At 39.5% G+C, this 27,458-nt stretch overlaps 3 protein-coding genes and 1 non-coding gene across 17 annotated transcripts in view; 2 read left to right on the top strand and 2 right to left on the bottom strand.

Annotated features, from left to right (window-relative positions):
* Positions 1-1,744, bottom strand: part of GFM2 (GTP dependent ribosome recycling factor mitochondrial 2) — a 58,797-nt gene extending 57,053 nt beyond the window's left edge. For 3 of the 4 annotated variants that reach the window (XR_012513455.1, XR_012513454.1, XM_074384720.1), the window contains exon 1: positions 1,519-1,744. The gene's annotated coding sequence lies outside the window, so the exon portion shown is untranslated. The remainder of the gene's footprint in view (positions 1-1,518) is intronic. The other variant, XM_003920845.4, reaches the window with a different exon arrangement.
* A 38-nt stretch (positions 1,745-1,782) lies between these two features.
* Positions 1,783-9,564, top strand: NSA2 (NSA2 ribosome biogenesis factor). The gene is made up of 6 exons (XM_003920848.4): positions 1,783-1,961; positions 3,497-3,684; positions 3,780-3,930; positions 5,069-5,248; positions 7,343-7,535; positions 8,862-9,564. The coding sequence occupies exons 1-6, from the start codon at positions 1,959-1,961 to the stop codon at positions 8,927-8,929; spliced, it is 783 nt and encodes a 260-aa protein (XP_003920897.1). The 5' UTR covers positions 1,783-1,958; the 3' UTR covers positions 8,930-9,564.
* A 237-nt stretch (positions 9,565-9,801) lies between these two features.
* FAM169A (family with sequence similarity 169 member A) overlaps positions 9,802-27,458 on the bottom strand; it is an 84,584-nt gene continuing 66,927 nt past the window's right edge. For all 11 annotated transcript variants that reach the window (XM_074384742.1, XM_074384749.1, XM_074384736.1 and 8 more), the window contains 3 exons: positions 25,462-25,618; positions 15,473-15,676; positions 9,802-14,541 (listed from right to left, as the gene is read on the bottom strand). In XM_074384742.1, coding sequence (XP_074240843.1) covers positions 13,996-14,541; positions 15,473-15,676; positions 25,462-25,618 — 907 coding nt within the window. In that variant the 3' untranslated portion in view covers positions 9,802-13,995. The remainder of the gene's footprint in view (positions 14,542-15,472; positions 15,677-25,461; positions 25,619-27,458) is intronic.
* On the top strand, positions 11,570-11,676 carry LOC120365641 (U6 spliceosomal RNA). Its single transcript, XR_005580527.1, has one exon. It is a non-coding gene; the product is annotated as a U6 spliceosomal RNA (small nuclear RNA).

The following is a 27,458-nucleotide window of genomic DNA, read 5'->3' as shown; positions in this document are numbered from 1 at the left end:
CTCCTATAATGATAAGTGCTGTACAGAATTAAGCAGCAAAGAGGAATTGGGACAGTTAAAACTGTAAGGAAAACGATCACGGAATGCCTCATTAAAATAGTGACATTTAAGCAAAGACCAGAAGCAGATGAGGGAGGAAATTCGGGGGGAGGGGGGTGGTGAGGAGGAGTGCATTACAAGCAAAGAGATTATATAACTTACTGTAGCTAAAATATACAAATGTTAGTTATTAGTAGTTCTGGTTTTAAAGAGAATGATGAGATCACCTTTAAAGACGGAGCCTTAAAAAACTGCTTAAAAGGCCCAGCGTGGTGGCTCAAGCTTGTAATTTAAGCACTTTGGGAAGTACAGACGGTGGATCACCTGAGGTCAGGAGTTCGAGACCAGCCTGGCCAACATGCTGAAACCCCACCTCTACTAAAAATACAAAAAAAAAAAAAAAAAAAAAAAAAAGCCAGCCGGGAGTGGTGACAGGCGCCTATATCCCAGCTACTCCGGAGGCTGAGGCAGAATAGCTTGAACCCGGGAAGCAGAGGTTGCAGTGAGAGGAGATCGCGCCATTGCACTCCAGCCTGGGCAACAAGAGAGAAACTGTCTCAAAAAAAACAAAAACAAAAACTGCCTCAAAGCCGGGCGCTGTGGCTCACGCCTGTAATCCCAACACTTCAGGAGTCCGAGGCGGCTGGATGGATTGTACCCCGGAGATCGAGACCAGCCTGGGCAACATGGTGAAACCCTGTCCTACAAAAATTTAAAAAATTAGCCAGGCGTGGTGGCCCGCGCCTGTAGCTCGCTACTTTTGAGACTGAGATCAGAGGGTCGCTTGATCCCGGGATGTAAAGGCTGCAGTGAGCCGAGATCGCGCCACTGCACTCCAGCCTGATCGAGAGGCTGTCTCAAAAAACCCCACAAAAACAAAACAAAATACTACCTCAAATCCAAGCACCAAGAATTAATGAAAGTATTCTTTTGGTACAGTTCTTTTTGCTTCAGTCAACTGAATCACGTTCCAAGCTGTGAATTAAGGGAACTTCTGCAGCTGTGCAGTAAAAGGGCAAAATTGGCAGTGTCTTTAAGTGAGGTACTTTCTTGTAGTGACTAACTTCCTGGCACTAGGGGGCACTAAATGCAAGTCCACTCAGCGCTTGAATTCGACGCACTAAAATGCCTCAGGAATTTCTGTAATCAGTCCTGTACCTCCAAAAACCCAGAATGCTGTCTTTCTTTTCTGACAATTGCAAAGGCCCAGTAGTTTACTTTTCCGTACGATAAGTTTTCATTCCTCAGTAACCTTCACCATCGTGCACTCATTACCCACAGTGACCGGAACAACTTGAGTCGCCCTCGCCGAAGGATAGAGAAAAACTTCCACACTGAGAGAACACCGAGGGGAGTCCGGAGGCCCTGCTGTTCTCCTCCGTGGCTGGCTGTGTGCGTCGCCACCTGGAAGGTTAGCGGTACCCAGCGCAGGACAGGGTCACAGGCCCGCAGCGTCTCAGAGCTTGGAGCGGTACTCACCTGGCATTAGGCTGCGTACCGCAGGCCAGCTCGTCACCGCTAGGCTGTTGAAGCAGGAGGAGCAGGTCGTGCCAAAGTCTGCAACGGCCTCAAGTCCCGACGCCTGCCTGAACAAACGACAGTGTACCTAAACTAAAGGAACCTAGGATTTTTCCGCTTTTCCGCTTTTCCGCTTTTCCGCCCTGAGCAACCACCCTTTAACACTTCCGGCGGTGCACCAGCCAAACACCGCCAGCCCGGAACTTCCGTTCTTCTAGCTGAACGCGGAAAACGGAGGCTCGGAACTGCTGCGTGAAGCTTGCTCTTCACTCGGCGGTTTTAAAGGGTTACCCTTTCCTGTCGTGGCCTGCGTGGTGTCGGCTCGTGGATCTCAGAGACCCGAAAACTAAGAGCATTTTTACGTCCCTGGGGCCGCTCCTGGCAGCTCTGCGGCCATCACCATGGTAAGAAGGATGCCTCGGACGCTCGGGACATAGGGCATCTCAGTTTGTAGGACCTGAGGGTTTGGAGCTCTGGGGCAGGGGGTGAGCGGTGTTTGGCGGAAATGAGAACTACTGAGGGAAAAGGATGGTGTACTCCGCGGGGTGGCCTCTGAGAAGTGGAAACAACTTCACGTTAGAGACACGGAGAGTGTTTGCCAGAACTCAAGCTTTGGAGCAAGACAGATTTTACTCTGTCCTGTTTTCTTTGTTTCCACTGCTAAGAATCCTACAAATTCCTGATTTCACTACAAGCGTGGTTACCAGCACCAGTCTAATGGGAATGTGGTTGTGCTTTCTTATAACCTTAGATGTTAATCCCTGACCCTTCATTTTACTGCTGAGGAAACTGAAGGCGTCCTTGCCAAAGATCAGACAGCTGACAAATTGCGAAGCCGGGCTTAACGCTCAGATTTAACTCCAGATCCTTTCTCTTTCTGCTACGTCTCTAATCTGCGTTTCTTTGCACACTATTCATGTGTGTGGAATTGCTGCAAAGTTTATGTGATAGCAGTTGATAGCACACCTTGTTGGTTGTTACTTAACATTTTTCTCTGTTCTGGACTTGGCTTTGTGTCATTTTTATTTTTGCAGTCTTAAAATACAAATAGACTTCCGCCTGCCCGCGTGTTTAAAATAAAACGCGTCTAAAATGCAAAATCTTCCCATACATTGCTGCTGGAATGCAAAATAATACACTTTGGAAAACAGTCTGGCATTAAACACATGTCCACATGAAGATTTAAGTGCAGTTGTTTATTTTAGCTTTATTCATAATCAGCCCAAACTGGAAACAACCCAGATACTTATCAGCTGGTCAGTGGGTAAATAAACAGTGGTATATCCGTATGATAGCATACTACTCAACAAAAAGGATTGAAGTACTGATACCTGCAACAAATTGGACGAATCCCAAAAGCAAGAAACCAGATGCAAAAGGCTATGTACTACTGTTGATCCCTGTTTCATTCTGGGGGAGGTAAAACTATAGGGATAGGTATCAGATTGAGAGTTGGGAAGGAGGATTGACTTCAAAGTGACACAAGGGAATTTTAGGGGGAAATAGAAATTCTCTGTTTTGATTGTGGTGGTTACAGAACTGTATATTCAGAAGTTAGAACTGTGCAGCTAGAAAGGACAAGTTTTACTATGTATAAATTACGGTTCCATGAAAGTGACTTAAATTTTTAAAATAAAATTTAAATGAAGATGTTATTTAAAAAGCAAATTGTGTCAAGGAAAAAAGATGCTCTAATCAGGATCCAGATTTTGGACCATTCCCTACTGAGATTATTAGCGATGTAAGCCCTAAAACCTCATATCATTAAAGATCAAAATTTAACTTACATAATGTGAATAGACTTAATGGTGCAAGAATCATTTAAGTGAGTGAACATTTGGATGAAACAGGGTCTTAACTACTTTAGTGTATGTAAAAGAGTGCATTTTAGAATAATTGTGAGTACTTAAAAAAAATAACATTTATTGCATCATTATAGCCACAGAACGAATACATTGAATTACATCGTAAACGCTATGGATACCGTTTGGATTACCATGAGAAAAAGAGAAAGAAGGAAAGCCGAGAAGCTCATGAACGTTCAAAGAAGGCAAAGAAAATGATTGGTCTGAAAGCTAAGCTTTACCATAAACAGCGCCACGCTGAGAAAATACAAATGAAAAAGACGTAAGTGGTTCAATTTATTTGTAATAACAAGTTAACATCTTTTGAGTAATCATTATTAAAACAGATAATCTTGAACCTTTTTTCCTTCTCGGTAGTATCAAGATGCATGAAAAGAGAAACACCAAACAGAAGAATGATGAGAAGACTCCACAGGGAGCAGTACCTGCCTATCTGCTGGACAGAGAAGGACAATCTCGAGCTAAAGTACTTTCCAATATGATTAAACAGAAACGAAAAGAGAAGGCGGTAAGCAGTAACAATTTAAGTCTTTGTTTTGTTTAGGATAATTACTTAAATTCAAATTTGAGGTTCTTGCTTCTTCAGTTTAATTTGAAACATGAAATACGACTATTATTCCCATTGCTTAGATGTTGAAGTCTTTATAAATTTAATAATAAAAATCTTACTCTCTCATAAGGTTTTAAAATTTGTTTTTTAAAAAAATTCTTAGAATGCCATATGAAATTAAAAAGTTGGTAAGGAGTGAATTTCAAACTCAATATTTGTCTTCCTGTTTGAAAACCCACAGTGTTATGCAGTCTTAAAGAAAAATACAAATGCTGCTTATTTGTACTGCCCTGTAATGCCAAAATTGGCTAAAAAGTAGAATGGTGGAAAACTCCTTAATTGGTCACAAAAATGTGGCTTTTTTAAACTCCTGTGAATAGATTAGCAGAAATCCAGATAAAAGAATATGAGGTATCTATACCTAAAGAATTATTTCTACTGCCTCACACAACTTCAGTTTTTTTTTATAGAGTTTGTCCAGAGAGGCATAAAACATCTGGCGAGGACTTTGTCTTACTAGTAATCTACAAATCCATTTCAGGAAGAAATACAAAGACATAAGAGGTGAAAATACTCCTCCAGTGTTATGCTATTAAACATACACTGCTTATAGACGTCACCATCGGCTGGGTGCAGTGGCTCATGCCTATAATCCCAGCACTTTGGGAGGAAGAGGCAGGTGGATCACCTAAGGTCAGCAATTCAAGACCAGCCTGACCAATACTGTAATACCTGCCCCCACCCCAACTAAAAATACAAAAATTAGGTCCAGCCTGGGCAACAGAGTGAGACTCTGTCTCAAAAAAAAAAAAAAAAAGTCACCATTATATTACAGGTGGTATTTTTTTCACCCATAACACAGCATTAAGATTTTTTGCTTAAGCCAACAGTTTATTTAATGTACCCATGATATATAAACTTAACTAATTTTAATTTACAGCTTGTGAGGAGACAATACAGAGCTCTAGAAAAACAGTTAAGTCAAAAACGTGTTGATGGCTAAGCAAAAAAATAGATCTACTGCATTGTACAACTGGAGCATATTTGACTTATCATTGTCCTTTAAATATAAACTTTAACTGTGGCATATTTTTAGGGAAAATGGGAAGTCCCTCTGCCTAAAGTCCGTGCCCAGGGAGAAACAGAAGTATTAAAAGTTATTCGAACAGGAAAGAGAAAGAAGAAGGCATGGAAGAGGATGGTTACTAAAGTCTGCTTTGTTGGAGATGGCTTTACAAGAAAACCACCTAAATATGAAAGATTCATAAGGCCAATGGTAAGTTCTTAGAAGAGGATAGTGACCGAAATATTAGTTATCTTTGTTAAATCGGATAAAGAACATTATAATTTCCCAAAATTCTTTAAATTGATGTGGAACAGGTCGAAAGATATTTTTATGCTATTTTTGTTATTCTAAGTTAGTGACAGAAGTTACTTAGTACTTTTTCCTGAAGTCAAAAATCTTTTCAGCTTCATAAAGATTTGAAAAAGTAGGGTCATAAGACATTGTCAGTGAATTCTGACTTTTAAATATGACATAATAGAATCTTAATTTTCCACACACAGTCATATTTTCCTCATTCAGCTAGTGATCTACTGTATGCCTGATACTGTCTAGGCCTCGGACACTTGTCTTTGACAACATTTGGAAAACTTGAGAACCGTTTTGTAAGAGTCAATTCCAGTTTGGTAACGAAAGTATCTAAATGCTCTTGAAAGTCATTGGGAAAAGGAAGACAATTTAATCTAGTTTGATTTCTATTGAAGGCAGTAATAGTAATATGACCCCAAACTTCCCCACCCCGGGGAGAAAAATAATTGAAAATATATTTTTACAAAATTCCTTCAAAGAGACTGAACTATTCTCCCAGTTAGATGCACAGCCTCCTTAGAAAAACAAAATATCTGAAAGGAAAGTTGCAACATCCTAAAATCCTAGTGTTCAACCTGAGTGATTTTTAATAGATTAAAATATTGGCAAACAGCTTGTTTCTATAAAGTTTTAATGGAACACAGCCATGCCTGTTCATTTACATATTGCATAACCCCCATCCCAAGAGTTGAGCAGTTGTAATAAAGGCCATATGGCCTGGCAGAGCCTAAAATGTTTACCTATTGGGTTGTTTACACAAAATGTTTGCCACCCCTGGATTATATCGTGGACTCTACTTGTTTTGGTTTTGTATTCATATTCTGAATACATTTTGTTAACCTTATTAGTTCTACAGGGAGAGAATATACAAGTCAGGCTATTCTGGGTTTTCTGTAGTTTCACAGTTTGTCATTATGAATTAATCAGATGGCATCCTGAATAGTGTCAGTTTCTTACAAGCTTGATTAATGAGCCTGTTACTAGGAAACTGATTTAGTGTTGTCACCCCACCCCATGCACGCAAAAATCAAGTAAGACTGCAAAATATTGTGACATTTGAAGTACTAGACCCTGAAAGACCCTATTAGGTGACTGGATGACTCCGTAACCGGTTTCTGTAAGAAAGACTTCCCTGGGCCTTCTCCAGTGTCCTACCACCAACCTAAAATAAGCTGACAATCCACTCCTTTTTTCATCATGGAAGGTAGCTGAGGTATATAAAGGCTTGGAATCAGGATACTTAAGTTTGATTCTGTTTACCACTTACCATTTAATCTGAAAACAAGTCATTTAACTTGCTGATCCTTGTTACATCATTCGAAAACAGAAGGGAGAGGGATGTGTTTGTTGTGAGGTTATTGTGTTTAAGTGAGCCAGTTGTGAGCTAGCATAGTGGCCTGGCATGTATCAAGTCCTTAGTAAGTCTAAGTGTAGATGACTAGACAGTAGAAATCTGAGTATGTTGCTAGGTAGCTGTTACACAGTTAAAAATAAATAAGTAACTTCAGAGGCTAGCTGTGGTAACCTGTAATCCCAGGAGGCTGAGGGGTTGGATTGGTTGAGCCCAGAAGTTCGAGGCCAGCAGGCAACATGGTGAAACCCCATCTCTATCAAAAATTAGCTAGGCATAGTAGTATGTGCCTGTAGTCCCAGCTACTTGGCAGCCCGAGGTGGGTAGATGTCTTGAGCCCAAGAAGTCCAGGCTATAGTGCTCCGACACCGTGCCATTGCACTCTGGCCTGAGCAACTGAGCAAGACCCTGTCTCAAAAAAAAAAAAAAAAAATCTTAGGTACATGCGTGGGTGTTTTCCCCACCTACTAATACTGTAACCATCAGGTTTTTAGTCTGTAGAATGTATTTTGTTAGATGCTTTAAGATGACATTATCCAACCATGGTTTTTTGGAGATGGTTGAAAACGATAAGTGAAGAGGACCACTACTCTTCTCTGTTAACATTTTGGACATAAGCATTCCTAATGTTGTGTTTGACCTACTAGGGCTTGCGTTTCAAGAAAGCCCATGTGACACATCCTGAACTGAAAGCCACATTTTGCCTACCGATACTTGGTGTAAAGAAGAATCCTTCATCCCCACTGTATACAACTTTGGGTGTTATTACCAAAGGTACTGTCATTGAGGTAAATGTGAGCGAATTGGGCCTTGTGACGCAAGGAGGCAAAGTTATTTGGGGTAAGTGAATTTTTTAATACAGGGCTGTTGCTAATAGAAATACTCTTAAAGTTGATATATTAATAAAATACACAGCAAATTTTCTTAAAGCAGGAGAGCTAGATTAAAACAATGTAAATCTTTAGTTAAAAAAAAAAAAGCTATAGCAAAAGTGTTATAAATACAGTTGTTTTTAAATTTAGCTTATTGGTTTTAGGTATAATACATTGTTAGAATTATTTTGATCCTCTTTGGCCAGGCACAGTGGCTCACCTTACGCCTGTAATCCCAGCACTTTGGGAGGCCAAGGCGGGTGGATCACCTGAGGTCAGGAGTTGGAGACCAGCCTGGCAAACATGGTGAAACCATGTCTCTACTAAAAATACAAAAAAAACTAGCTGGATGTGGTGGCAAGCGCCTGTAATCCCAGCCACTGGGGAGGCTGAGGCAGGAGAATCACATGAACCGGGGAGGTGAAGCTTGCAGTGAGCCGAGATTGTGCCACTGCACTCCAGACTGGGCAAAAGAGCAAGACTGCAGCTCAAAAAAATTCTGTCCTTTTTAATAAAAATTGCTTATTATAAGGGAAGCAGATGCAAAGTTATAAAAAGTATTGTAAGAAAATAGAATAACCATGAGCAGAGGAAAGTATCTATCAAACATATTTTAAAACTGAGGTCAGCTGATATGAAGTATTAGCCAATGACTTAAGATGTTTTCTGAAAGAAAAAATCTTTTGCCATAACTTTATAAATACTATGTAAATACTCCTTATATTTACATGCTGACGTTAAAATACCTACTGAATTTAAAGAAATAGATCTATCTGTCCCACGTAGGTAACCTTATAACTAGTTGAAACTGCCAGGAGCAGTGGCTCAGCCTGTAATCCCAGTACTTTGGGAGGCTAAGGTGGGCAGATCATCTGGGCTTAGGAGTTCGAGACCAGCCTGGCTGGTTTACCAAAACTAGCCGGGCGTGGTGGCCCAGCTGCTTGGGAGGCTCAGGCAGGAGAATCACTTGAACCTTGGAGGTGGGCAATGAGTTTGAGACCGGCCTGGGCAACATGGCAAAACCCCATCTCTACCAGAATCAAAAACAAATAAATTATCCAGGCAGTGCTGCATGCCTGTGGTCCCAGCTACTGAAAAGGCTGAGGCAGGAGAATCACTTGATCCCAGGAGACAGAAGTTGCATTGAGCCGAGATCACACCATTGCACTGCAGCCTGAGCAATGAGTGAAACCCTGTGTTAAAACAAAAACAAAAAGTTAGGCAAAAGTTACATTCTTTAAAATTAATTCTTATTATATAACAACACTCCCTGTTTTGGTTTTGTTTTCCTTAGGAAAGTATGCCCAGGTTACGAACAATCCTGAAAATGATGGATGCATAAATGCAGTCTTACTGGTTTGACAGCAATTTAATATATAAGTAGAGGACTACACACCAATTGGAAAAACTGCCATTACTGTACTGTTTCTCAATACTACCAAACAGCCATACATGTCTGCAATCAAGATTTACTGTAAACATTAAAATGGTCCCGTTGTATAAATGGTCTTTATTTTGAAATCTACTTAGACCCCCATGTTAATAAAACTGATTGAAAAAAAGCAAATATACAAATATTCTACTTCATCAATATCTGCATTTATGAGTGGGTATACAGCAATACAGATTCCGCATTTCCTGGAAAACCACCAGTGTCAGTTGAAAATGCCTTTCAAAAAGGTCAGTGCACACTTAATTATGTGTGAACATTTAACTGAAGTATCTTCCACTTCATTAATCGTAAAAAAAAAATGTAGCAATACATGATGTTAAGTTTATAGTGTTTACACTAAAAGTATGTGAGAAGACATACTAAATGTTCAGAACTCTCAGAGAAATCTTTTTACCTGTGAAATCCTTAATTTCTGAGTACTGCTAGCAAAGGTCTAGTGAATTCATGTTCTAAACCTTTGTCTCATTTACCATATAATGTATCTACTTGGCACTATTTTCTACTTGAATCATGAAAATAAAAAAAATATATTAAAGTCTTTGTACTTCCTTAGCATTTTCTGTATTCTAAACAATGTATTTATACTTTCAGAATTGTATTAACAATTAGTTAAGTAACTCCTGCTAACTTTTAAAAGGAAAAGAAGACTGCACTGATTGTCTGAGGAGAAATTTATTTGCAGTTACTTAGATGATGTAAAAAGGTAAGGTTTTAGGGTTGTAACTTAGTGAAACCACTGCTGTGATATGTTGTGGCTGTAAATTAATTTATAATCACCACATTGTTTTAAGTTGTTTATTTTTTTAAAGTCTGTCTTCAGAATACAACCAATGTGATTAACTGTGCCTTTAACAAAGTCATTCAATGTCTAAACAAATTCAGTATCTGAAACAGCTTCATGAGGAAAACAGAAGGAAAAGAATTTCAAAACATAGACCAGGAAACAATCACAAAATATAGATTTAATTACTACTTTTAAACTTACTTAAAAAAAAAAAAAAAAAAAAAAAAAACTACCAAGAAAACAAAGTACTTCAGTAAGACTTGCTACTCTGACTAATGTAACATTTTTTTCTAAGTTCTATAAATACACTAGAAGTTTTAGAACACATACAGACATTTAGGAAAAGAAAGGCTAGTTCCTTGGAAATGATGATCCAGGATGATACAATCACCTGATGAGAGAAGCTAAGCCTTTCTTACAATTAGATTTTAGCAAATAATTTTGCCACTAATATAAATGGGTGATGTATGGATCACAACTTCTTGAAGGTGGGGAAAAAAAAAAATGACTCCAGGTAATTTCTGAATACTACAAAAATGAAATTTGCTTGTTTTTTTAGAAGCAAAAATAAATTATTTTGTAAAGTACAAAGAAAGCTTGATATTGAGTATGAAAACAAAAGCATAACACTTGTAACTAATCACACCCATGAAACACTAGATGACACCTGAAACATCATATTGCTAACTAATGGACATACAAGGCAGAAACTTGTTTCCAAAATACTGTAACACAGATGAGTAATATTAGTATAAATTCTTTATTTACATTAAGATCTGTTTCAGTTTGCTGGTGTGACCAAACCTTAGAAAGTAATCCCAAGGGATAAAGCAGAACATAAGAGCAGATATTTAGATATTACAGGTTCAATTTGACGCAGTCATAAAAACCTTCAAGATTTCTAGTCACTGAAACCATTGTAGGTAGTGTTCTGGAGTCTGCTAAAAGTAAATATTCAACGACTAGATGTTTTCCTTACCATCTACACTGAATGGAAATACCATGAATATAGACACATTTTAAGTAGAAGACTGACATTTTAAATCATGCTATTTGATTTTATAAAAAATCATAATAGACCCTCTCACCTTTAAAAGTTGTAGAGGAGCTTTATAATAAATTCTTAAATATACTAATTTCTGTGATGTCTAGCAATTGAATAATTTAAACTTGAAAGAACTAAAATATTGCTAATAACCATCTGCTTTATATTACACAAGGAAATATACACATATATACACAAAAAGTGAACTCCCTTCACAAACAAGTTCACAAAGGACTATGTATAATGTGACTGGACATTCAACAACTAGGCTAGCTGGTTGAAATCACATTTTCAGTCCTCTGTAATTGAAGTTTTTTCTGATGCCTTGCAAAAACTACAAATAACTGATTTAAGTTCATGTAGATTCCTTATTGAAGATAAACTGTTATAAACTCTATACTCAAGTTACTGAACATGAGTTAGGTTTTTCCATGTGATCTAACTTTTCCCTCTATAATCTATAAACCCCAAAATAACATTTTCTGTCAGAGATCATCTGTAACATAAGTTTTCCTGTGTGCTGAACAAAAAACTTCTAAATTGCCTACAATTCACTATTTAATCCAAACAAGTATAACAAGAAGAAATTTATACTGTTAGTTCCCAGTGGTCATGTATGATTAAACATTTTTTTGTAAACTCAACTATATTCACACATCAAGAGTTGACCCAGTGAGCTCAATCTTTAAAAAAGTACACCTGTTTAAAGAAAGTCTTTTGGTGCTCACTTCAGCAGCACATATACTAAAATTGGAATAATACAGGGAAAATTAGCATGGACCCTGTGCAAGGATGACACACAGATTCATGAAGTGTTCCATGTTTAATTTGAAAAGAAAATGTTTTAAACCCAAGCAAAAATAAAATATCCAAAAGCGTTGTTTTTAAATCTAAGAAATGAAAACTGTAAGGGTTAAGAGTTTACTGAATCTTAAAAGGACATTTCCTTTTGTGATACTGACAGGAATTTCTCATAAAATGTATAAAACAGCATAAATGTTTGGTAGATTCACTAATACCTTTTTTTTTTTTTTTACTTAATATTAGCGTTTGTTGAAGAAAATGGCCAAAGTGCTTTAATTTTCATTTAGAATGAAATAACCTGGCTTACCGCTGACCAATAACTAAAGAAAATATAGGGTAATACAAGTGTTCAAAATCTAACACAAATAGGAGGGTTTACTGTTTTTACTGCTGAAAGATTTTAACTCAACTAATTAGACTGAAAATCCCAACATCTCAAAACAAAATTTACTGGGTATCAGCTTACTATATATAAACTGAATAAACTTTCAACATCAATCCTTAGCTACCTCAAATAATGACACAAAGTCGTGTTTCTTTCACATAAGGATCAAGATCAAGCTATTTTTAAAACAATCTAAATGGTCTCAAAATATTATCCAACTTAAGGGCAAATGTGAGTACATGTAATAGTTCCAAAGAGTAGAATTGTTTTGAGATTATCTTTGGATTCTAAGAGTTACCATTTTGTTCATTTTTAAATAAATTGCTATACAAAAATTAACAGTCAAGGATTTTTTTTCAAATTTTCCCAGGCCTTTGCTGTGGGAACACAATATACACTTAACAGGCTAGCGTGCAACCAGTACTCACAGAACAAATCAAAGGATGACTGAAGCCCCCAATCTGATTGAAGCCCTTGTAACTATAGCTCCCCAGGGAAGTTTTACTCCTGCCATATAGGTCTAATATTGTGGGGTGCACCTCCAAACCTACCCAAAAATGGACATCAAGGGCATAAGCCGGCAGGCAGGAAACTGTTGATTGGAGAATCACTCCATGAGTTGGAGAGAAGTGGATGAACGCTATGGGAAATATAAATAAGACTGCAGAATTAGGGAGGTGGCAAGATTTAAAGAGCTGCCTCAGGAAGAAGCCTCACATTTCTGAAATATACAGGTTAACTGAGTGGGGATAAAAGTAAAATCTCCAGCTTAATCTTAATCTTGATCAGGCCAGAAGTCAAAATTAAACTATGTCCCTAAATTATATTAGTTGGGATTTTTACCCGATTAAAGGTGAAACTGGAGTCTAAACTAGGTATCTGCACATATGCAGACAGAAAAAAACTATAGCAAACTATTACTTCAAATGAAATTTTAAATTTTATTAGTCCCCACATGCCACAGTTAAATCCCTGACAGTACTGTCAACATCAGATGATAGAATGAATCAGAAACAGAGTTTATGTGTACCTTTCCATAGATGCTGAAATCAGAGGAAAAAAAACTAGAGGCCAAAACCAAAGTATCTTCATGAACCTTTGACCATAGTTTGTTTTTGTGCTCTCGTTTACTTGAAGTTATATTTATTGTAATTTACTGACACTTGTTTAGGCATGCCAAGATTTTTTTAAATGGTGACTAGTTTTGAAATTTAAAACTTCGAGAACCCTCACCAAGTTTTACTTTATTAAAACCTTTAGTATAAAAGATTTCTGTAATCATTGTAAGTAATGGAAATGCTGCTACTTTCATTTTTTTAATTATATTTTTGAAATAATGGTCAGATGTACCACCTGATAAAATATAATATGATCTGGTTTCCCAAAATTGAAACATGATTAATAAAAATAAAAAATTGGCCGGGCGCGGTGGCTCAAGCCTGTAATCCCAGCACTTTGGGAGGCCGAGGCGGGTGGATCACGAGGTCAAGAGATCGAGACCATCCTGGTCAACATGGTGAAACCCCGTCTCTACTAAAAATACAAAAAATTAGCTGGGCATGGTAGCGCGTGCCTGTAATTCCAGCTACTCAGGAGGCTGAGGCAGGAGAATTGCCTGAACCCAGGAGGTGGAGGTTGCGGTGAGCCGAGATCGCGCCATTGCACTCCAGCCTGGGTAACAAGAGCGAAACTCCCTCTCATAAAAAATAAAAATAAAAATAAAAATAAAAAAATAAAAAAAATAAAAAATTGCATTTACCAAAAATAGCCTGAAAAATTAAAAGGAATGGTGAATTCTGCGTTCTAAAGGGAAGCAAAAAACTGCATAGTAGATAAGTTCAAATTGAAATTTTGGAAATTTTTGTGCTGTGCCCCATGCTATTTATTAATTACCATATTTTAAAAACAACAATTATGTTACAAAGAGGATGATTTATCATCTGCATTTCTTCTTCCTTCAGGTCAACTTAGTTTTCTTCTTAGCAGGTCCTTTATGCCCTTTGGCCTTTCTTCTTAAATTCCGCCTGTCTACCACAGGCACTTCCACTTCTATTTCCTCTGAGCTGCTATCCACAGCTTTTTCTGCTGATTGTGTAAACTGATCCAGTTGCTCAGAAGATGCTTCAGACTGCTCCTCTGACTGGTTCTTCTGTCCTGCATTCTGTGAAAATGGCACATCTTCAAGTTCAACCTCTATCAAGGAACTCTGAGGAACAGCAGTAGATGTTTCCTGGGGCTCAGATACCCCTTCTTCACCCTGGTCTTCCAATGAGGAAGTAGTGTTGGGAGATAAATTCTCAGAGACCGGTTCTTCAGATAATTCAGCTATCACAGAGTTTGGAAAACCACCATCAGATCGTTCTTCATTTGACATAGTAGCAACACTGTCTGAACTCCCAAGATGTGCTTTCTTTCTTGGAAATAGGGACAGTTTCTCTTCTGTGTGCCCCTTTTCATCAGATGTGCCTTCATCCATCATTTCTGAGTCAGCTGTATGTGGGGTCTGAAAATTTAAAAGCCTGGTCAACAAATAAACTTGTAATACAGTTCTAAAAATAAATTATTCTGAGGCACTAATATGCAATGACACTGAACTACAATTTAAACAATTCAGTATTCACTACTTTTGTTAATTGTGTACATTTTTAAAAATTCCTTCTGCTAAATGTGTATATATTCTGAATACAACTCAATTTCTTCAAAATTGTGTCACATGGTAATTTTAATATACTAAGTTCTTACTTTGAGGATATAATGAATTATTTTCTATTTAAGATACTTTAAACTTCATATGAAGATTCTTCAAAACCATGAATCAACTCAGTTTTTTTAGTTTCCTGGTGTTACAGGAGCCAGAACCAAGAATCCCTTGGGACTTGACACTGTGCCACCCCCACTAAGTTTGATGGTGATTTCATTAGATTGTAAGTTAGGGCAATGGAAGTTTTATTCATTTACTTAGGTTAGTCACTAATAAATAATATCATACAATCGTTTTTTAGCCATAAATTTAATATTCAAAAGTAACTAAATTTATTTTAAAATACTCCAACAAGCTTTTTTCCCCCCACTAACCTAATCTGCCTACCTAATTAAATTTAAATTACTATTTTGGTCATAGACTATGTAAGCAATAGATACTCAAATATTTGGTAAATAATGCTTTATCCATTTTTCTAAGCATTTCCTAAGTACAAAGTATTAAAAGTAATAAAACTCATTTTGTTACCGTATATCAGATATGTTATAATTATTTAGATTTATAGACTATTACTGATAGCATTTTATTACAGTATCAAATCTAGTATAAAAGTTAATCTTAATAAAGCATTGTACATGTTAAGGTGGAAGCAAATACATGTACCATGCACCCTCCCACCTAATGTCACCAACATTGGAACACTTTACTAAAAAATAGCTCATTGCCCCCTTACCTTATCTGATGTATCTGCTTCAGGGACTTTTGAAGATTCTACCACCAGTGGAACAAGATTTGTAGAGTCTTCAGTGGAATTAAAAGACTGCAATTTTAATTCTTCATCTAAAACTTCACTAGTGGAGTCTTCCTCTTCTGTTATAACTGAGGTCTTAAGAGAATCATCCATTATCTCACCATTCATAGGCTCTAATTCAGATTCCTACACCATTAGGAGAGGAGAAAAAAGGACATGATTACAAACTAATTTATTTGTCATGCATGATGGATCCCTTCTCAGTGCCTACCTATCCTACACCAAGACTCAAATTTACAACACTGTAGGGCATAGGTTAAATAACAGTCTTACTGTGGGAAAGGGGAAACTGATAAGGCAGTATCAGCAAAATAAAATAATCCTAAGTACCACATACTTCCACTGCTCTTAAGGAAAGACGGGGCAGGACCAGGATGCTCTGTGGACCCATGATGTCACTCAGAGATTCAATGAAAAGACCTGCCCATTTCTCGTTCTTTCTTACAGGGCAATCATGGGAGGAACATTTTCAGGAAAAAGACACGAGAGGGAGTATAGACTTCATGCTAGCTATTTACATAACACCAGCTGTTCAGCATCTGGAATCTTTGGGGCCTATGGGAAATTACAGTTCACTTTGCCAGAGGTAGGAAGCACTACCAGTCTTACGGGAAGTTCAGTTTGGGAACTGCTTCTTGCTGGAAGGAGAGAGCCGAAGTCTCAGTCAACACCAGGGTCATTTCTGAACAATCCTGCTCCTTGCATCATATCATTAAAGTGTGAAAATGCTGTTTGATAACATGAACTCTCCAATTTCTAAAATCCAGTGTTTACCAGATTACTTCTTTTTAATGTCAAGTATTTCTAATTAATCCTACTGACATTCTAAGGGAAATTTTATTACCATTGTTAAAATTATAAAACTGATAGCCAACAAACATGGAAAAATGCTCAACGTCATTAATTGTGATGGTTAATACTGTCAACCTGACTGATTGAAGGTTGCAAAGTATTATTGCTGGGTGTATCTGTAAGGGTGTTGCCAAAGGAGATTAACATTTGAGTCAGTAGACTGGGAGAGGCAGATCCATCTTCAATCCAGCTGGGCACCATCTAATCAGCTGCCAGCATGGCCAGAATAAAAAGCACACAGACAAACGTGGAGAGATGAGACTGGCTTAGCCTCCCAGCCATCTTTCTCCTGTGCTGAATCCTTCCTGCCCTTGAACATCAGACTCCAGGTTCTTCAGCTTTAGGAGTCAGACTAGCTTCCTTGCTCCTCAGCTTGCAGACAGCCTATTGCAGGACACCTTGTGATGGTGTAAGTTGATACTCCTTAATAAACTCCCCTTTATATATACACCCATCCTATTAGTTCTGTCCCTCTAGAAAACCCTAACAGATTTTGGTACCAGAAATGGTGTTCAAGGAACCAAGTGTTAAGGATGGAGTTTTTTCTTAGGTTTTGGGGTGTCTGGAGTTGGCTCCTTAATATGATCAGACCCCAGAATGCTAAGGACTCTACTTCTAATAATATAGAGAATACTGATAGTCCTTGGTGTGAACTGTTTTGTGCTATGCAAAATAAATCCATTTGACACTCCTGATTCACCGCTCTTGAAAGGGAAGAAGTTTGGTGACTCTGTATACATAGTATCTTTGACCAGATGTGGAGAACTAAGGAACATAATGAAGTTAGTTGGTTGCTCCTACGTTCACTGGAAAAAGTGATGAAAGAAAAGGATGAACTCAGGGACTCTAATTCCCCGCTTCAAAAGCAGATACTCACTTCAAAAGCGATTTGAAATGCTTGAAAATCAGACACAGCCTCTCATCATGTCAGTGGCTGACCTGCAGCAATGAAAGGTGCATGCACAGCCTCGCCAGGTGTCTACTGTTAAAGTGAGGGCATGGATTGGAAAAGAATGGGACTCTGCAACTTGGAATGGGGACATGTGGGAGGACCCTGATGAAGCTGGGGACACAGAACTTGTAAAACTGATAAGCATTTTCTGCCAGAAGAAACAGCTTCACCATCCCCAGTAGTGGTAATATAACCTCAGGAGAAGAGGATCAGCACTGTTTGCTTCTAGATGTGTAACTAGACTCAAGTCCCGGCAGGCCCCTAAAGGTGAGGTTCAGAGTGTGACCCACAAGGTGGTGTGCTACACTTGAAAACAGCTGCTGGAGTTTTCTAATTTATGTAAGCAGGAATCTGGAGAACAGGCATGGGAATGGATATTAAGAGTGTGGTGGAAGATGGTGGTAGGAACACAGAATTGGATTAGGCTGAATTTATTAATTTGGGCCCACTAAGTAGGGACTCTGCATTTAATGTTGCCACTCAGGGAGTTGGTAAAAGGTTCTACTTACTTACTTGCTTGGTTAGCTGAATTATAGATTAAAAGATGGCCCACTGTGAGCGAGATGGAAATGCCTCGTCTCCCTTGGCTTAATGTAGAAGAAGGGAACCAAAGGCTTATGGAGATTGGGATACTGAAGTGGATTAGTCACTTTAGACCTACTCATCGCAGCTGGGAGGGTCCAGCAGAGATACCCTTGACCAATGCTTTGCGTTAACAGATTTGTGAGGGTAGCACCCGAATCCTTGAAGAGCTCTATGACTGTTCTTCTCTGTATGCCAGATCTAACAGTGGGAACCACACTCAACTACAAAATTTAAATGCAATGTGAATAACTGGATCCTGAGGTGGCAGGGGCCAAGTGGCAGCACTCAACCATCAAAGGCAAGGTGGGCAAGCTACTACTGTGATGGACCACAGAGACAAAGCACCAATCAGAATAGTCCCTTCTGTAGAGCTCTGGCACTAGCTAATTAATCACAATGTTCCCAGAAATGGAACTGATTGGAAGCCTACTACATTCCTACTTAATTTATGTAAGTGGAAAACTTCCAGGTTGAGTGGATAAAAGACTAATTTGAATTATTTTAAAAAAAAGAATCCACGCCTGTAATCCCAGCACTTTGGGAGGCCGAGGCGGGTGGATCACAAGGTCGAGGGATCGAGACCATCCTGGTCAACATGGTGAAACCCCGTCTCTACTAAAAATACAAAAAATTAGCTGGGCATGGTGGTGCGTGCCTGTAATCCCAGGTACTCAGGAGGCTGAGGCAGGAGAATTGCCTGAACCCAGGAGGCGGAGGTTGCGGTGAGCCGAGATCGCGCCATTACACTCCAGCCTGGGTAACAGGAGCGAAACTCCGTCTCAAAAAAAAAAAAAAAATCACAGCCCCTCAATCAATTTCCAGACTTGAGCCGGTTTACAGACCCAAAACCCCTTGAATGAAGCCCCTTAAGGAAGGACCGCACTACAGTACCAATAATTTATGCTGTGAATCTTTCTCCCATCCTTCCCCAAGGAGACCTCTGGCCTTTCACCAGGGTTACTATGCATTGAGGAAAGGGAAACGATCAGACATTTCGAAGACTACTGAACACCGGTTCCAAGTTGACGTTGATTCCAGGAGACCCAAACCATCATTGTGGTCCTCCAGTTAAAGTATGGGCTTGTGAAGATGAGGTAATCGAATGGACTTTTAGCTCAGGTCTGACTTACAGTACATCCAGTGGGTCCCCTGGACTCATCCAGTGGTCATTTGCCCAATGCCAGAATGCGTAATTTGCACAGACATATTTAGCAGCTGGCAGAGCCCCCACGTTGGCTCCCTGACTGGTAGGGTGAGGGCTATTACGGTGGGAAAGGCCAAATGGAAACCATTAGAGTTGCCGCTACCTAGAAAAATAGTAAATCAAACACAGTATCGCATCCCTGGAGGTGCTGTGGAGATTAGTGCCACCATCAGGGACTTGAAAGGTGCAGGGGTGGAGATTCCCACTACATCTCCATTCAACTCTCCTATTTGGCCTGTACAGAAGACAGATGGATCTTGAAGAATAATAGTGATTATCATAAGCTTAACCAAGTCGTGACTCCAATTGCAGCTGCTGTACCAGATGTGGTTTCACGGCTTGACCAAATTAACATACTTCCTGTTAGCAGCCACTGATTTGGCAAATGCCTTTTTTCTCCGTTCCTGTCCATAAGGTCTACCACAAGCAATCTGTGTTCAGCTGGCAAGGCCATCAATATACCTTTACTGTCCTACCTCAGAGGTATATCAGCTTTCCAAATTTGTGTCATAATCTTGTTCGAAGAGTCCTTGATGGCTTTTCACTTCCACAAGGTATCACACTGGTCCATTACATTGATGACATTATGCTGATTGGATCCAATAAGCAAGAAGTAGCAAAAACACTGGACTTATTGGTGAGATATTTGTGTGTGTGCCAGAGGATGGGAAATAAAATTCAACTACAATTTAGGGACCTTCTATCTCAGAGAAATTTCTAGGTGTCCAGTGGTGTGAGGACTGTTGAAATATTCCTTCTAAGGTAAAGGATAAGGTGCTGCATTTGGCCCCTCCTACAACCAAGAAAGAGACACAACACCTAGTGGGCGTATTTGGATTTTGGAGGCAGCACATTTCTCATTTGGGTGTGTTACTCCAGCCCATTTATCGAGTAAACCAAAAGGCTGCCAGTTTTGAGTGGCGTCCAGAACAGGAGAGGGCTCTGGAACAGGCCCAGGCTGCTGTGCAAGATGTTCTGCCACTTGGGCCATACGACCCAGCAGATCCAGTGATGCCTGAGGTCTCAGTGGCAGAGAAGGATGCTGTTTGGAGCCGCTGGCAGGCCCCTATATATGAATTACAGGGAAAGCCTCTAGGATTTTGGAGCAAGGCCCTGCCATCTTCTGCAGATAACTACTCTCCTTTTGAGAGACAGTGCTGTTTGGAGCCTTTGGCAGGCCCCCATAGGTGAATCACAGTGGAGGCCTCTAAGATTTTGGAGCAAGGCCCTGCCATCTTCTACAGATAACTGCTCTCTTTTTCAGAGGCAGTTCTTGGCCTGTTACTAGGCTTTAGTGGAAACCAAACATTTGACTATGAGTTATCAAGTCACCATATGACCTAAACTGCCTATCAATGAACTGGGTGTTTTCTGACCCATCTGTGGGTCACGCACAGCAACATTCCATCATCAAATTGAAATGGTATATATGTGATCAGGCTTGAGCAGGTCCTGAAGGCACAAGTAAGTTACATGAGGAAGTGGCTCAAATGCCCATAGTCTCCACTCCTCCCACACTGGCTTCTCTTCCACAGCCTGCACCAATTGCCTCATGGGGCGTTCCCTATAATCAGCTGACAGAGGTAGAGAAGACTAGGGAGGACCTGGTTCGCAGATAGTTCTGCACAATATGCAGGCACCACCCAAAAGTGGACAGTGGCAACACTACTACTAGGAATCTGCAACACTACAGCTCCTTTCTAGGACATCCCTGAAGGACAGCAGTGAAGAGAAATCTCAGTGGGCAGAACTTCGAGCAGTGCACCTGATTGTGCATTTTACATGGAAGGAGAAATGGCAAGATGTGCGATTATATACTGATTCATGGGCTGTAGCCAATGGTTTAGAATGATGGTCAGGGACTTGAAAGAATCATGATTGGAAAATTGGTCACAAAAAAATTTGGGGAAGAGGTATGTGGATGGACCTATCTGGAGGGTAAAAAACTGAAGATATTTGTATCCCATGTGAGTGCTCACCAAAGGGTGACCTCAGCAGAGGAGGATTTTAATAATCAAGTGGGTAGGATGACTTGTTCTGTGGACACCACTCGGCCTCCTCCCCAGCCACACCTGTCATCACCCAGTGGGTCCATGAACAAACTGGCCATGATGGCAGGGATGGAGGTTACTTATGAGCTCAGCAACAAGTCCACTCACCAAGGCTGACCTGGCTATGGCCACTGCTGAGTGCTCAATTTGCCAGCAGCAGAGACCAACACTAAGCCCTTGATATGGCACCAGTCCTCAAGGTGATCAGCCAGCTACCTGGTGGCAGGTTGATTATACTGGACCTCTTCCATCATGGAAAGAGCATAGGTTTGTCCTCACTAGAATAAACACTTACATATGGGTTTGCCTATCCTGCATACGATGCTTCTGCCAAGACTACCGTCTGTGGACTCATGGAATGCCTTATCCATCGTCACGGTATTACACACAGCATTGCCTCTGATTAAGGCACTCACTTTACAGCTAAAGAAGTTCAGCAGAGGGCTCATGCTCCTGAAATTCACTGGCATTACTATATTCCCCCAACATCCTGAAGCAGCTGGATTGATAGAACGGTGGAATGGCATTTAGAAGTCAGAATCACAATGCCAACTAGGTGACAATACTTTGCAGGGCTGGGGCAGAGTTCTCCAGAAGGCCATGTATGCTCTAAATCAGATTCAACATATGGTACTGTTTCTCCCATAGCATATATTGGTCCAGGAATCAAGGGGTGAAAGTGTAAGTGGCACCACTCACCATCACCCCTAGTGATCCACTAGCAAAATTTTTGCTTCCTGTCCTCACAACATTACGTTCTGCTGGCCTAGAGGTGTTAGTTCCAGAGAGGAATGCTGCCAGCAGGAGACACAACAACGATTCCATTAAACTGGAAGACTGTCACCTGGACACTCTGGGCTCCTCCTACCTTTAAGTCAACAGGCTAAGGAGGGAGTTACAGCGTTGCCTGGAGTGATGACTATTGCCCACCCTGTCACACTCTCACAAGCCTGAAGGGCAGCATATGTAGCTGCTATTGCTTCACTATCACTGTGAGTGACTGACTGGGACTACCAAGATGAAATCAGTCTACTACTCCACAATGGAGGTAAGGAAGAATATTTGTGGAATATAGGAAATCCCTTGGGGCATCATTTAGTATTACCATGCCCTGTGATTAAGGTCAATGGGAAACTACAACAGCCCAATCCAGGCAGGACTACAAATGGCCCAGATCCTTCAGGAATGAAGGTTTGGGTTACTCCACTAGGAAAAAAAACAGGACCTGCTGAGGTGATTGCTAAAGGCAAAGGGAATATAGAATGGGTAGCAGAAGAAGGTAGTCATCAATACCAGCTTCGACGACTTGAAATGAGGACTGTAATTGTCACGAGCATTCCTTCCTTATTTTGTTAAGAACATGTTTGTGCATGTATACACTTACACTAAGAAAATATCTTCATTTTATTTCCCTTTTCCTTTAGCACGTGACATAAGATTTATTGACTTCCTATCAGCATTTAAATGTTAACTTTATGTAATAGTATTTGGGTTGGGGGTTTCCAGTTGTACAAAGGACAGCTGTATCATGTTAGGTGTAATTATGACCTTATTATTGTCTTTATTTGAAGATTATGTATGATCTCAGGAAAGGTGTATGGGTTCAAGCTGACAAGGGGTAGACTTGTGATGGTTAATACTGAGTGACAACTTGATTAGATGGAAGGATGCAAAGTATCATTCCTGGGTGCATCTGTAAGGGTGTTACCAAAGGAGATTAACATTTGAGTCAGGGAACTGGAAGAGGCAGACCCACCCTCAATCCAGGTGGGCACCATCTAATCAGCTGCCAGCATGGCCAGAATAAAAAGCAGGCAGAAGAATATGGAAAGATTAGATTGGCTTAGACTCCCAGCCTACATCTTCCTCCCGGGCTGGCTGCTTCCTTTCCTCAAACACTGGACTCCAGGTTCTTTAGCTTTGGGACTTGGACAGGCTTCCTTGCTCCTTACCTTGCAGATGGCCTACTGTGAGACTCTGTGATCATGAGTTAATACTCCTTAATAAACTCCCTTTATATATACATCTATCCTATTAGTTCTGTCCCTCTAGAGAACCCTAATATGCTAATTATCAAGGAAATGCAAATTAAAACAATTCGATACCACCTTACTCCTGTAAGTATGGCCACAATAAAAAAAAAATAGATGCTGGAGTGGATATAATGAAAAGGGAACACTTTTACACTATGGTGGGAATATGTAAACTCGTATAACCACTTTGGAAAACTGTGGAGATTCCTTAAAGAATTAAAAGTAGAACTACCATTTGATCCAGCAATGCCACTACTAGCTATCTACCTAGAAGAAAAGAAGTAATTATATGAAAAAGACACTTGTACATGCATGTTTATAGCAATACAATTTGCAATTGCAAAAATATGGAACTAGGCTACATGCCCATCAACCAATGAGTGCATAAAGAAAATCTGGTATATATAGACCATGGAATACTACTCAGCCATAAAAATGAATGAAATAATGGCATTCATAGCAACCTGGATGGAGTTGGAGACCATTATTCTAAGCGAAGTAATTCAGGAATGGAAAACCAAGCATTGTATGTTCTCACTCACAAGTGGGAGCTGAGCTATGAGAATGCAAAGGCATAAGAGTGATATAATGGATTCTGGGGACTAGAGGGAAAGGGTAGGAGGGGGTGAGGAATAAAAGACTACACACTGGGTACAGTGTACACCGCATGGATGATGGGTGCACCAAAATCTCAGAAATCACCACTAATGAATTTATCCATGTAATGAAACACCCATCTGCTCCCCAAAAACTTATTGAAATATTACAAAAATAAATATAAAAATATCGTTTCATGAGGCTGGGTACAGTGGCTCATGCCTGTAATCCCAGCACTTTGGGAGGCCAAGGTGGGAGGATCAGGAATTCAAGACCAGCCTGGCAAACATGGTAAAACCCCGTCTCTACTTTTTTTTTTTTCTTGTCAACTCTTAGGATTTGCTTAAGTTACTAAAACCCCATCTCTACTTAAGAAAAAAAAAAAAATACAAAAACTAGCAGGGCATGTTGGTGCACCTGTAATCCTGGCTACTTGAAAGGCTGAGGCAGGAGAATGGCTTAAACCCAGGAGGCAGAGGCTGCAGTGAGCTGAGATCACATATATTACTTCATGAAACAGAGGAAGCAGGACCTAAATCAAAGTGCCTTAAGAAAACAAAATTGGCTGGGGTAGTGGTTCATGCCTGTAATCCCAGCACTGTGGGAGGCTGATGCAGGCAGATCACCTGAGGTCAGGAGTTCAAGACCAGCCTCGCCAAAGTGGTGAAACCCTGTCTCTACTAAAAATACAAAAATTAGCTGGGGATAGTGGGGGGCACCTGTAATTCCGTCTACTAGGGAGGCTGAGGCAGGAGAAGTGCTTGAACCTAGGAAGCAGAGGCTGCAGTGAAACAAGATCATGCCATTGCACCCCACCCTGCGCAAAAAGAGCAAAACTGTCTCAAAAAAAGAAAAAGAAAACAAAATTGATAATATAGTTTCACTTATCACCTGCCTGCTGGATTTAACAAACAGCTAAAAGATTTTTCAAGAAACTTAAGAACATATGAAAGAAGAAATAGGGAATCTGTGGAAAGGAAAGATTGAAGATATTAAAGGAAAAAAATGGAAATGGACAGAAGGAAGAAAAAAGAAAATAGCAATAAATATCTTAAAGTTGCAGAAATCAACCCAGATGAAGAGTTTACTTATTTACCAAGGATATATATATATATATATATATATATATATATATTTCCAGTGTTTAAAAAACATGAATTTAGTTGTTTTTCCAGAATTTTGTGAGGTCAACAGTGATCAAATATTTTTTTTCTAGATTACTAATTCCTGCCCCTCTAACTAAAATGGGGGTGCAATTGAAGGTTTATTGGACCTGAAAGCATTCTAACTGACTCTATAAGGTAGATCATATCATTTGTGTACTTACGTGTGTTTAATTCCACAAATTATATTTTAAATGCACTGAAGGATCTTACTAAACATCCCTTATTTTATCTTCTATATACGTAACTCAAACTTCTACAAACTCAAACTTCATTATAACTCAAACTTTTTAAAACTCAATTACACTTGTAATTTTATCCTCTCCCCAACTCTAGTATCTGACCTTGCTTTTAACACTAAACACAATTTCTAAGACTCTAAAATATATCATTGTATTTTTCTAACAATATATGATTAAGAAAGTTAAATTTTTGTTTACTTATTTTCACTTTATTGAATAAGTGATCTCATACCTTTTCACCATCTTGCTTCTCTTGCTGTGGCTGGGTTTCTGGTGCTGGCCACGCATCTTTATCACTGCTTTCATCCTCAAATTCAATCCCTCTCTGTTCGGGTTCTTCTTCCAGAAATTCTTCTGGGCTGTCTGAGGTGTGTGCAGTAGACTCCAATCTAAAAAAAAAAGAAAAACATTCTTACTTGTTTCACTGAGGATAAATATAAAATCTCAAAAGTCCTTTCTTAACAAAGTAATGGTTTAGAGAATCAACTATATGTTGACAACAACTTCAGATTTTTACAAGTCTAAAACCAATCTCTTCATCCTCTTATAATATTACCATCTTCTCAATTATGTAAACTAGACCCTTCTTTTATTCTATCTATATCTTATTGGACCTTACCTTTTTTTTTTAACCTAATTTACACTGAAGGATCATGGACCTTATTCTGTTAGAATGAACATATATCCCAATTTACCTGGGGCAGTCGTAGTTTACAGACTTTTGTCCATAATTGTGGATACTGGCATAATTATTAATGATGCTCCTTTCATTCTCAAAAACGTCACCTTGGACAACACATTATGTGGTTTAGTTCTAACTCCAAAAATGCCTTTCAAATATATTCCTGACTTTCTATACCTATTTTCACAGCTCTGCTTCAGGCTCCAGTTCTCTCTGGACCACTGTTACTTCTTCCCAATTCATCTTCAGACTTAGAGTAGAACATCTTCATCAAGGCTTTCAGAGCTGCCTTTCTAATATACATTATCTGCACCTGTGACAGCCCAATTCAGAAACTTCTTGGTGGTTCTCTAAGCTTAGTGAATAAAGTATACCTTCTATGAAGGCCTAACATGACTAGACTCTTATATATTTTGTTTGTTTGTTTTTGAGACAGGATCTCCCCGTCACCCAGGCTGGAGTGCAGTGGTGTGATCACAGCTCACTGCAACCTCTGCTCCTGGGTTCAAGCAATTCTCCTGCCTCAGCCTCCCGAGTAGCTGGGATTACAGACATGTGCCACCACACCCAGGTAATTTTTGTATTTTTAGTAGAGACAGGGTTTTGACATGTTGGCTCAGGCTGGTTTTGAACTCCTCACCGATCCACCCGCCTTGGCTTCCTAAAGTGCTGAGATTAGAGGCATGAGCCACTGGGCCCAGCCTAGACCCTTACAATTTTATTTACCTTATTTATCGTTATCTTTAGCAACATTCCACCTAGCTTTGTGCCTTTGCTCATGTTAATGTGTTAGTCTAGACATGATAGCCATGAGACACACTTCATTATTTTACATTTAAATTAAAATTAAATGAAACAATTCAGTTCTTCATTTGCACTAGCCATATGTCAAGTGTTCAATGGGCACACTGGCTAGAGGCTACATACTGGGCAGCACAAGTACAAAACATTTCTATCATTGCAGAAAGTTGTTTCACATCCTTGGTGTAGATAAGGGGTCAGCAAACCTTTCCTTTAGGCATTGTGGACCATATGGTCTCTGTTCTAACCACTCAACTCTCCCACTGCAATGCAAACATAAGTAAAAATATATATGCTTAATAATATATAAAAATATATAAGCTTACTAAACAATAATTTAAAATATATCAGCTTAATGAGCATGGATGTCTTACAATAAAATTTTATTCACAAAAACAGGTAGCAGGCCACATTTAGCCTGCAGGCCACAGTTGGTGGATCCTTTCACTAGAAGGTCTTCTTTTCTCCCAACTCTGCTTGTTCAGTTTCTACTTATCTTTGAAGCCCAGACCCAAATGCCAAATCTCTCCATCCCCTCAATTAGAATCAAACACTCTTTCCTCTGTATCCACAGCACTCTGCACGTCTCATTATTGTACTGTCACAATCCACCTCACAGTGCTTTTAACTGTGCATATCTCTCTTTACCCCGAGGCAGTCAATCCTTTGAGAGCAAAGACCATGTTTTATTCCTTCACGTGTTTGAGGAACATTCAAGCATTAAATCCTACTGTTCTGTTTATGAA

Source organism: Saimiri boliviensis, chromosome 1, assembly GCF_048565385.1.
Source record: "Saimiri boliviensis isolate mSaiBol1 chromosome 1, mSaiBol1.pri, whole genome shotgun sequence".
Lineage (NCBI taxonomy): Eukaryota > Metazoa > Chordata > Mammalia > Primates > Cebidae > Saimiri > Saimiri boliviensis.
The sequence above is the reverse complement of the archived record's forward strand: the minus strand, read 5'-3'. Positions and strand labels throughout refer to the sequence as shown.

Excerpts from the sequence above, each read along its gene's own strand:
- NSA2 (XM_003920848.4), top strand. Across the intron at positions 3,685-3,779 it reads AAAATACAAATGAAAAAGAC|TATCAAGATGCATGAAAAGA; the intron begins GTAAGTGGTTCA and ends CCTTCTCGGTAG. Across the intron at positions 5,249-7,342 it reads AAAGATTCATAAGGCCAATG|GGCTTGCGTTTCAAGAAAGC; the intron begins GTAAGTTCTTAG and ends TTGACCTACTAG.